Below are 12447 nucleotides of genomic sequence, written 5' to 3' on the forward strand. Positions count from 1 at the left end.
TGGATGTATACACGGATGGATGACACTTGTGGTGATGATCTGTCAACATACTCAACCACCAGACATAAACTCCAATGCTACAATGGGCCACAACTAAAATTAATCATGGGGAACAAAAGCAAAAGTCAAACTGGAAAAATACAAACAGAGTAATTTAGGTCCCCCTAGTTAGTGAGAGGTTTTTAGACATAAACAAAAATGTTGGAGTTGTCCTTCAATGCAGAGAAGCATTTTTACTTCTTCTCTTGGCAGCACATCCGACTGCATGACTGCTTTACTTAAAACCTTTCATGGATCTCCATGGTCTTCTGAACAACATCCAAACCCTTTAGGGCAGTATTCAAAGTCGTTTACGATCTGGCTTCAGGGATTCTCTTCAGACAAATCCCACTGCCCCTCAGCTTACTAAGCTATTCCCTGCTTTCCCTAGCATGTGTCACTGCCTTTGCTGACTCTTCTTTACTCAGGGTGATTCTTTGGCTCAGAACTCTTTTCTCCCACCTCTTCTTAACCCTTTTACTCTCCTAGATTCCCCAGGAAGTGCCACCTGTATCCCTTAGGTTGAGTGAGGGGCCTTCCTCGGCATTCTTACATCTCCCACTCACTGTGCATTTGTGCATGAGTGGTGTTCTGCGTGCTGTCATTGTTTATGTGCCTGTGTCACTGAGCGGTAAAGATACCTGTAGGAGGGCGGACAGCCACTGCGGTTTTTATTCCTGTATCTAGAAGACTCCCCATAGGGTCTGACATATAATAGACATTCAGTAAATAGTTGTTGAATCAACAAAATACCTATGAGGAAATGATCACAGATACCTTGCATGCACACCAAATAGAGTGATTACTCTTTGCTCCTTCTAGAATCGCAGTGCTTTATTTTTCTGTTTTTTAACAAACACTATTTGCAAGAAACTTGGAGAACAAAAAGACACACACACACACAAATAAAAGGTACCTGCAATCCCTCTGTGCATAGACAAACCCTATTTTTGTTCTCTTCTGTTTAACATTAAATAGTGAGCATTTTCTCTTCACCCTTAACTTGTCATCAAAACACGATTTAGAAAAAAAAACAAATAGTTCATTGAATGGATACACAATATTTGCTTTTTTGCCTTTTCCCCAGTTTCTTCACCTTGTCCTTGGAGACCTGATTCTTCCTCCTCACAACACAGTATCCACTATGGCTGCCCAGGGGCAGACATGTGACCAGTTAGGACAGTCCCTGGTTTTAGAATTTTTTTCATAGTCTATTTCTCCTCCTTAATATTTTACTTCTTTAGCTGCTTTTGGTGTTAAGGGAATGTGAAGCAAGAAAATGCCATGGTCTTGAGATAGCCTGTCTGTCTGTCTGGGATCTCTGAATATTTCAACCCACCATACTACATTAACTGAGTATCTGCCAGGTGGTATGTTCCCATGCAAGTCTGACAGCTTCACCTTTTTCTTAAGCTGCAAGGAGAAGTGGAATCCCGGGGACCCTCCCACCTGAATCATGGGAGTTGACCTCTGCCTCCCTCCCTCCCTGTCTGCATCCACCTTGCCTACAGGCAAGGTGGCTTTGAGGGGTGCTAGAGATAAGAGTATCATAAGGAAGACAGATGTTGTGCAATGAAAACACCTAGGCTAAGGGTTGACCATACGGATGTTATATAAGGCGGATGGTGAGGCGAGGTGTTGTCCTTGATGCCTCTCTCTCCCCCAACCTCCACATCACTAAACACCTGCTAAATATTCTCCACTTGGTCCTATTTGTGGCAGCTGGTATTTCTCCTTCTCCTCCCTTTCTTTTGGGGCCACAACAGTTCCCAGGCCAACATCCTCTCTGACCTGGATAATAAGCACAATGTAACCAACCCCCTATGTCCCCTCCAACTCATTCTGTACACAACATTCAACTCATATTATACAAGAAAAGTCTGATTTACCACCTCCTTGATTAAAACCTTCAGTATCTTCCTACTGTTTTAAAACAAAAACAAAAGTCTTTAACATGGCCTGAAAAGTCTTGCTGTATCTCACCGATTCATCTTCTCAGCCAAACCACATACCACGTTCTTCTGTCTCTCTGTCTGCTTTGGTCTCGCTGGTCTCTGGTTTGGTCTCGCTCCCAGTCAATCCCTCATGTGTACCAGTACTAGGCCTTTGCACTTGCTGCTGCCCTTTGCCTGGAATATGCTTATGTCCTTTTTTTTTTTTAACCTAGTTAATACTGACTCCTTATAGCCTTGCCTGACCCCTGTTTCACTTCCACATGGCACACTCACCTCTCTACTATATCACTTGTCATAGATCTGTAATTAATTAATGCCTGTCCTGTCCTTTAGACTCTAAGCTTCATGGGGAGAGGGATCCTATCTGTTTCCTTACTTATCTTCATCCAAGTGGCTGCGTCCTGGCCTGTAGCAAATACCTGATAAGTATTAGTAGAATGAGTAATGAACAGATGGGATACTATTTCTTGGAAGCTGTATACCATGTGGTTTATGAGCAAGCAGCTTCCTTTAGGGAAGCTTATTAAAACATAATAGAACATGCTTTTAGACCCTCCTGTACTATCATTTGAACAGAAGTCTATGGGCATGGCAGGATGGAAGGGTCCATCCCATGTGCTAATTACAATTACTAATGCCTAAACAGGATTGGGGATTCTGAGAGTGATTACAGGTTCATGGAAACGAGTGCCTGGCCAATTAGCAGTGCCCACGCGGGTACTAATACTTCCTTGGATAGAGGCCACCTGTCGTACGTGATGATAGCCACATAAGTCTTCACTTTCTGAGTGTTATGTTGATGGTGGCATCCGCTCATCTGACCTCTTGAATTCTTCCTTAAAAACATGTCTTTCTCTCTTCCTCTCTCTAGATTTATGGTCAACGTGACATGGGATGGCAAAGACTTGTCCTTCACTGAGGAAGGCTATCAGGTGCACCCCAGGCTGGTGGTGATTGTGCTGAACAAGGACAGAGAATGGGAAAAGGTGAGCATCCTTCGGCATGCCGCGTATCGGGGAAGGATGAAAGCAGGGGCCACAGAGGGGCTCGGCTTACTCCTTTTCCTCACATGTTTTCTGCTGAGCGGCTCCAGATCCCATCCCATGACCAGGACCAGATGTTTCTTGGAACAAGGCAGACCAAATATCATAAGGTGCAGGCGGAATGCTTTTCCTGGGTAAACTGTGGTGATCGTGTGCTGTTCTGTGTGTCAGCTTCTCACATCTCATTAGGAAGGGTCCTTGAAGGACTTAGGATAAATAATGTAAAGACTAAAGTTTGGTTCATGTTGGTACAATAGTACACGTTTGCTACAGAGCAGTGATCACACGAGTCTGCCTAAACCCCATATTATGTATCATAATTACACATTTTGCCATATGGAGGAACCCCTGTATTTTCATCTCTGTAGTCTTTTACTTTAAATCAACCCATTTCCGAAACTTAAGCATGTCACTTCTACAAATCACAGGTTGATTATATTTCTTGTAAAGCACATTTTATAGAATATGTATATTAACTATTAAAAAATGAAAAACACCACTGCAGGGAAAAAAAAATCATCACACGTCTTACCCAAGGCCGTGTCCTGAGTCAGAGAGGGGAGATGTCATAGGATTTACAGATGACGCCATGAGAACGATGACAGTATCTGTCCCACTTTCCCACTCTCCCATCAAGTTCCAAGTCAGTGGCCATACTATCACATAAAGAGCAGAATAAAAGAGATCAAACGGAAGCCTGTGTCTTTATCTTGTCTTTTTTGACAAGCAAGGCATGGCTTCTAAATTGCTTCAGCAGCTTGAGATTTCTTTTCACTTTGCACATCAGATGGGCTTGAGAGATCCTAGGGGTAGGAAGATGCAGGATGTGGTGAGGAACCGTCCTATAATTAACTAGCATCAGAAAAAAGTTCTGTGCAAACAGATGCATTGACTCTGGACGATCAATGATGCATTCCTAGAAGGGAAGATGAAGAGAAAGCTTTGGAAGATTTTGCCTGCTACACCCCACAGCTACAAAAGAAACTTTTCTTCAAGTGCACTTAGGGAACTCACCAAAGTAGACTGTGTTCTCAAGCATAAAACAAGTCTCGATATATCTAAAAGGATTGAAATAATGCAGAATGCTTTCTTTGACCACACAGTGTTAAAACAAAAGTTAATAATAAAAGTATATCTACAGGATCACCAGATGTTTGGAAATTAGGTCCAGCCTGTGAATAGCCCACGGGTCAAAGAAAAAAAGACATAAGAAAATATTTTGAATGAAATGACCTTGAAAAACACAGCATGTCAAAATTTGAAGAATAAAATTGAAGATGTGTTAAGGGGGAAATTCATAGCTGTGACAGCTTATAAATAGAAAAAATAAGGGAAGTGTAAAGTCAGTGATTGAAGCTTCTACATTAAGAAGCTGGGAAAAGAGCAAAGGGAACCCAAATGAAGTAGAAGGAAGAAAACAATAAATATAAGAGTAAAAATCAAAGTCAAATACAAATATAGAGAAAAATCAACAAAGCCAAAAGCTAGTTCTTTGAAAAGGTTAATGAAACTCGTAATTTCTAGCAAGAGTGATCACACAAAACATAGAAAACACAAATACTAATAATCAGTACTAAAAATGTAAGAGGGAATATTAACACAGACATTATAGATCCTGTAGACATTAAAACGATCAAAAAATTGGGAATAATGTATGCCAACAAATTCCACAATGTAGATAAAATGGGCAAAGTTTTTTTGGAAAAAAAAAAACAAACACCCACCAATTTCCAAAACTGACATAAAAAGAAATAGACTGTCTGAATTCCCTAAGTTTCTAAGCTCTAAACTTGCTAAGAAATTGAACTCATAACTAAAATCTTTCCCATTTCAAAAACAAGAAAAACTCCTGACCTAGATGGCTTCACTGTGAATTCCATGAGACATTTTAAAAAGAAATGACACCACTCTATGTAATGTTTCAATATAGTAGTAATCAGAACCCAGCAATATATTAAAAAAGAATAATATATCATGGATAAAGGATGTTTATCTTATGAACTGGTTAATGTTCAAAAAAATCAGTCTAACTTACCGTGTTAATATAATAAATGAATAAATTGCATGGTCTTCTCAACAGATGCCAAAAAAGCATTTGATGAAATCTAATATACCCATTCATGGTAAAGAGGGAGATTTCTCAATCTGATAAAGGTTATCTATGAAAGCCCTGTAAGTAACATTTTGCATAGTGATAAAGTGATGAAAATAGATCTATAAACATACATTCAAGTGATTTGTGATGAATAATTATGACAGTGAGGGAAAAGAAAGTCCTTTTAATAAATGTTGCTGGATCAACCAGATATCCATATAGAAAAAAAATACCTTAACCTATAGTTCACATCATACATAAAAATTACTTAACATAAATTTCCAACTTAAATGTAAGTTAAAACTGTCAAGTTCCCAGAAGAAAATTTAGGAGGGTATTGCTGTGATCTGAGAAAGTAGAATGCAAAAGGCATTAAGCATATAGTAAAAATAATAAACTGGACTCCACCAAAATTTAAAAATTTTTAAATTTTGCTCATGTACCAACACGGTTAGAAAATGAAAAGGCAAGCCACAGACTGGGAAAAGAATATTAACTATGGTTTTATTCATGTACATACACATACACACACACACACACACACATATACACACAAAGAACTCCTATGAATCAATAATAAAAAAGAAAAATAACACAGAAGTGTGAAATTAAGTTAGACACTTCACAAAAGATATTACTCAAATGGCCAGTAAGTAAATGAAAACATGCTTAACATTGTCGATCATCAGAGACATGCAAACTAAGACCAGAATGATATTTCACTTCACACCCACTGAATGGCTAAAATGAAAGACTGACAATACCAAGTGTTGACAAGGATATGGAGCAACTGAATCTCTTAAATATGGCTGATCACAATGCAAAATTGCAATCACTGTGGAAAAGTGTTTGCCAGTTTCTTACAAAACTAAACATATGCAAACCTTACAACCTAGTAATTCCACTCCTAGGTATTTACTGTAAATAAATATAAGCATATACCCCCAAAGTAATATTTGTATAAGAATGTTCATTGCAACTTGATTTCTTCATAATAGAACATCAGAAGGAATGCCAATGTGCAGCAACAAGAATGGATAAATAAATTATGGTATATTCACAAAATGGAATGCTACTCATTAATAAGGAATGAACTGGTAATACTTACAACATGCATGAATTGCCAAGCATTATGTTGAACAAAAGAAGGCAGACACAGAGAAATATACTATATAATTCCATCTATGTAAAGTTCAATAAGAGGCAAAACCAGTCTATGGGGTTAGAAACAGGAATGGTGGTTGCTTTTGTGGAGGAGGGGCATAGGGAGCTTTCTCAAGTTATGGCATTGTTCTCTATCTTGACATTTGTCAAAGTGCATCAGACTTTTACCCAGGATCTGTTTATTTCCTTGCATGTTGTTGTACCTTAATTAACAACAATTTTTGAAACCCTTCATATTGAGATCCCCAGCACAACTAACTACCAGTGTTGCCTAAGTTTTTGTATTTAACCCCCGGAAACAAATACTAATTATATCAACAATAGCCATTGTTTATTGAACACCTGCTCTATTTCTCCTGTAGGAGGTACACCCAAGCACCGAATCTCCCCCCTCCCTCCCTCCCTCCCTCCCTCCCTCCCTCCCTCCTTCCTTCCTTCCTTCCTTCCTTCCTTCCTTCCTTCCTTCCTTCCTTCCACAAATACTTATTTAGTGCCTACTACATGCCAGGCACTATTCTTGATACTTGGAATTTATCAGTGAACAAGACAGACAAAAAAACAACTTCTGTACTCATGGAACTCAGATTCTAGTCTGCATGTGGAGGAGGGTGGGGTGGGAGTCTGTGTACTTTTGTGAGGTTTTAGGAAAGAATTGAATTCTAGTTAACTGGCACCTGGTATACCCTGTGGCCCACATCTCCATCATTGAGCTGGGCTCAATGCATCTGGGACACAGGACATGCCTTTTTATTTTTTTTTCAACCTGTAATGTTTTCCTGGACCCACTCCTTATATCTATCCTTCAAGTTCTGGGTTTTCTTTCCTCTTACAAATGCAAAGCCAACATGCAAATTGCCTTCTTCTTATTCTTAATAGGAGGTAGGGAACGTGGGCCTTTCTGCCTTATGGTGTTGTGTTTTGGGGTTCTTTTTCAACAGTTTGAAGTTACACAACCTGAGGATCCCTTGTGGAGCTGTGAAATCCATCTCCTTGCTTGGATCTCACCTGTCCTGGGTCCGACTTGGCTCACCCCTGTGAATTTTCAGTGCTGCCCGTGGATCCGGCTCATTTGCCAGAGAGCCTGTGTACAGGGAGGCCACTGCAGCCCAGGTGATAACATTGCATAAAAGAAAGCTGCCCTTGATGTGCTGTTTCCAGACGCAGAAAGTGCCCTTTTAATATTTTGTGTGTTCTCCTTCCAATTCCTGTTGAAATATAACAATTTCTCAAAAAGGCAGCTCGGGGAATTACTGCCGAATGGAGCTTAGACTGTACAACTGCTTCCTGTGGTTGGTCTGTTCTCTCGGCACTCAGGGGATCCAGTGCTTCAGAAAAAACTCCTTGTGCTTCTGTCTTGAAGAAAGAGGAAGCCAGTGGAGCAGCTAAATACCAGTCATGTCATCCTTAAACCTGCCCCCCAGCAGGAGACCCAGTACAGCAGGTCGTCAGAGGGGACAGGCTGCCGAAGGAGGGAGCTGTTATTCTGGGGCTCGGAGGCGTCTTCTTTTTGTCTCTGAGGTCACCCAGTGGCATCATGGGAGCAGCCGCATGTAAGGAGGGTGTCTTGGAAATCGTGACAAGCCGTTGGAGGGGATTTGCTCTCCGCGGGACCTTTGTGTGTGGCTGGAGGGCATTATTCCAGTGCTGTGCACAGTGCCCACCTGTGTTCAGCAGATCTAGAACTCGGTGCTAAGCAGGCTTTCTTCTTGCCAGTCAGGACTTCCATGCTCCTTGCCTCTCCTTTTCTGCAGTGGTTTTGCTCTTCCTTGGAGCTTGGTGGGTCCAAGGCTTCCCAGAGATATTTGAAAACAGTGCCATAGATACAAGGCAATTGACACCCCAGTGCCCACTACGGGCCAACTCTGTGGCCACCATTCCATCAGGCACCGGGGCCATTCCAAGGATGAGTAAGAAACCATCCCCCTCTTCAGGTAGCTCATAACCAAGCCTTCACCGGGGTGAGAAGGGTGAACTTGACTTGGCCAGTTGGGGTAGTTTTCAAGAAGTTAGGGGCTTTGGAGCTGGGCTTGAGTATAGACTGCATTTCTCCAAGTGGAATCATTTTCTTCTTAACTACTTGAAAGCAATGCTTTGGGAATAATTGTATTTACCATTTTGGGTTATACTAGCTTTAAAATGAACATATACATGGGAGTGCCTGGGTGGTTTAGTCAGTTAAGCATCTGACTTCGGCTCAGGTCACAATCTCATGGTTCATGGGTTCTAGCCCCTCATTGGGCTCTGTGCTGATAGCTCAGAGCCTGGAGCCTGCTTCAGGATTCTGTCTCCCTCTCTCTCTGCCCCTCCCTGCTCATTCTCTGTCTCTCTGTCTCTGTCTCTGTCTCTCTCAAGAATAAACATTTAAAATTTTTAATTTTAAATTAATGTATATATGTATATGTGCACACACAAATATACACATATGTACATACTAGCTTTACAATGGAGATAGATTTAGAAAGAGAGACAGAAAGGGAGAGAGAGAGATTCCAAGAAAGATTTTGAAGGCAGTTTGGAATTTTTGACCTCAAGCAGGAATAGGACAAAACCCATACCTGTTGACGTAAAAGAACCCTCTTGTTTTCCAGAGAAGCACTAATTAAGGATGATAGTAATGCTCCAGAAGACATGAGAGGCACATATCATGTCTTCCCAAACCCAGAGTCCCACTCTGGTGCTCTGAAGCACCCTCCTCCCCTTCCTTCTCTCCGGTCTGCTTGTGTTCTCATTGGTGCCCTCGGCACCAGCTGCCTTCCGCATAGGATGACTCCCAGATTGCTCACTGCAGCTCAGACCTCCCGATCTCTAGACTTGCTTGCAGAATATCCCCAGGTGGAGAGCTCCCAGGCCTCCAGCTTCCATCATGTAGTACCTGGCAGAGCGTGTTGGGACCTGAAACAGGTCACTAACCTGAATTTCTGTTTGGGAGGCAGAGCTAAGAATGCCTCCTTGAGATGAGCTGTTGAAAAAACTAAATGGGATCATGCATGTAAGATTATCACCCTAGTTCTTGGTACAGGGTAGTCTTTTCCTTTTAATTTCTTTTTTGTTTTTATGTATTTTAGAGAGAGAGCATGCTTAGCACCAAGCCCAACATGGGGCTCGATCCCACCACCCTGAGATCATGACCTGAGCCAAAATCAAGAGTCAACGCTCAACTGACTGAGCCACCCAAGACATGATGTAGCATGTCATTGTGTCCTCAGACTTAGGGAGGCTTTCATCAACGGTGGTGATGGCCAAACAATTGCCTGTCACATGCACTTGTGACATGATGTCATTTCCAATTATGGAATGCTCCAGCCCTCTCCCTTCTAGATCACTGTATTTTATTACTCCTCCCCACTTTCCCACCTTGCTTAGCCCAGAATGACCCCGTGAGTCTCAGGAACTCTTGAGAATGTGCAGAAGATTTCTAGTGTGTGTTTTTGTCTGATATCAAGAATCTCTGAAAAAGCTCGTTCTGCTGAAAGATTGGAGTATTTATGCAAGCATTGTGTTTGGCCTCTGCAGACACATATTCCAATGATCATGTGACGGAAGTCATGGAGGAAAATTATAATCGAGAGGCGACTAGTAAGTGACAATCAATAGAGCAATTGTGTGCGTTGCTGAAGCGCACCATTTGCACATTCTGCAAGCCGTCACAAGCACGTTTTGACTTCCACCATGTGCCCGCTTCACTTAGAAAACAATGGCAGCCCAATTGATGAAGCCATGTGCTCTGGCTGTGACTAGCACTGAGAGAATGAAGTTGGTTTTCAAGCTTTCACTTGCCCTTTGACCATTCTATGCCTGGTGCTCAATAGCCAAGACTCAGTCAATATTAGTAAAATGGAAGGGTTCCTGGGTGGCTCAGTTGGTCAAGCATCTGACTCTTGATTTCAGCTCAGGTCATGACCTCCTGGATTATGAGTTCGAGCCCCATATCAGGCTCTGTGCTGATTCTCTGTCTCCCTCTGCCCCTCCCCTGCTTGCTCTCTTTCTCTCTCTCTCTCTCTCTCTCTCTCTCTCTCTCTCTCTGTCTCTCAAAATAAATAAAACATTAAAATCTTTTTAAAATACCTGTAGAATGGTTTTGAGAATGGATGGAAAAATTGGTTTTCAAGAATTTCCCCCCATGTGGAACATCTTTTAGTGTTGGCCATTCAAGTGTAGTTCTTAGGGCAACTTGTATCACAGTCACCATGGGAACGAGGTAAAGGTCTTATCCCTACCTCAAACCTGTGGAATGATCATTTCTTGTTCTGCTTTTTTCATCAGCTCTTCTCATGATTCTCATGCCCATTAAGGATGTAGAGTGCTGCTTTAGGGCATAGATTTACTCTTTATGACAGTGAAGAAATGGTTTAGTCTATGTTGTCCTGGTTGTCGGGACTTTTTGCATCTTAGTCTCTGTGCCTCTTTCTTCCTCTGGAATATAATGCATAGTAGCAATGTTTAAGAGGAATGGTAATGAGGGAAAAGGAAGCAAGGAAATTGGTGTCTTGTTGCCCCTTGAGTCATCTCTGGTGAATGACACCGTACCGATCGATGTCCAGTGAAATGTTGTTTATGGGTGTAGATCACTTCCTGCCTCTGGTGTGTCCTCCATTTGTATTGTTACTGAATGATTTATTTTTCTGCTAAATCTGTCTCCCATAAGCAGACATGGTTGGATTGGGGGTCTATAACCCTTATTTATCCACACACGTATTCTATCAGACAACATTTCCTGAGCGCCTACCATGTGCAAGTCATTGTTGAGGGTTGCAGTAACATGTAGACCAGCCTTCAATATACTAAAGAGTCTAACAGGGCACTCGGAGAGGCTCATAAATGCAAGACGGTGTGATACGTGCCACAAAAGATGTTCTGATAAAACCCTGCAGTATTTAGAGAAGATACATGTTATGTTGTAGGCAGAAGGATCAAAGGCATCTCGGTCACAGGACTTCCCACTTGAACAAGGTGTCACAGAACAGGCATGATCCAGACTTGTGAGTATGTGCGGGAAAGCCATTCCAGGTGCAAGAAGCATCGTAAGGTGAAGCCCAGAATCAAGGAGTTCAATGTGTTTGAAACATAGCTCGTGTGTTGGCAGAATTCTAAAAATGGCCCCCAGTGCCCCTCACCGCCCCCTCCCCCTAATCCTCTCCCCTCGGACGGTGTGTGGATGTGATGAGATAGACCTTCCATGATGCTTAGGTGAGGGAGCCAAAGGGGTTGTCAGCTGACTTTGAGTAAATCAAGAGGAAGATTATCAGTGTGGACCTAAAGGTCATCTTGCGAACCCTTTAAAAGTAGCGATTTTTCTGCAACAGCTAGCAGAAGGGGAGGCCAGACAGATTCGAGCGTGGGGAGGATTTAACTGCTAGGCTTGAGGACTGAGGGGCCACATGACAGGGCATGTGGGGGGCCACCTGGAGCTGAGTTTCATCCCTGGCCAACAGCCAGCAGGGACTCAAGGCTGTCGGCTACCAAGCTGAACGAGTTTGGAAGCGGGTTCTTCCCAGATCCCCCAGCCATGACCCCGGGCTGGCTGACACCTTGATTTTGGCCTTGTGTGACCCCAAGCAGAGAACCCAGCTGAGCCCTGCTGGACTTTGGGCCTACGGAGCTGTGAGGTGCCGTAAAAAGGGGTGCCGTTTCAGGCAGTTGAATTTGGGGCAGTTGCTTACACAATAGAAAATGAATACGGATTGTTGCAAGGGGAATTATGGGAAAGAGGGACTGTGCTGGATTGTGAATTCTGGGCTACGGCACTTTATTCAATGAAGAAGAAGAGAAAACAGAATAATGATGATAATAATAATAGCTAACATTTGTTTAGTATTGTTGAAGCACCACGTAAGGCGCTAAGCGTTCAAATATATAAACTCATCTCATCCTGATACGAGGACTGTGATACAGAAGCCATGTTACCTTCTCTTATAAATTAGACAGTGAGGCCCAGACAAATGCGACAATTATCTCAGGCTCACAGAGCTGGAAAGGTGCAAAACCAGGGTACCGACCCCACAGCCAGCTCGCTTACACATGCACTCTGCTGCTGCTTTAAAAATGGTGATTGGCATGGATCTTTGGGGAAATTTCTCAGGGGCTGTTTAAGTCGCTCGGGTTAGAGGGAGTATAGGCATGAACAGGGACAGTGGTAGTGCCACCTGAGAGG

At 42.4% G+C, this 12447-nt stretch overlaps 1 protein-coding gene across 1 annotated transcript in view; it reads left to right on the top strand.

Moving 5' to 3' along the window:
* Positions 1-12447, top strand: part of GRIN2A (glutamate ionotropic receptor NMDA type subunit 2A) — a 372343-nt gene that overhangs the window by 256713 nt on the left and 103183 nt on the right. The window contains exon 5 of the mRNA XM_086691293.1: positions 2866-2980. Coding sequence (XP_086547419.1) covers positions 2866-2980 — 115 coding nt within the window. The remainder of the gene's footprint in view (positions 1-2865; positions 2981-12447) is intronic.

Source organism: Puma concolor, chromosome E3 (assembly GCF_028749965.1).
Source record: "Puma concolor isolate L17-30 chromosome E3, mPumCon1.1.hap2, whole genome shotgun sequence".
Taxonomy (NCBI): domain Eukaryota; kingdom Metazoa; phylum Chordata; class Mammalia; order Carnivora; family Felidae; genus Puma; species Puma concolor.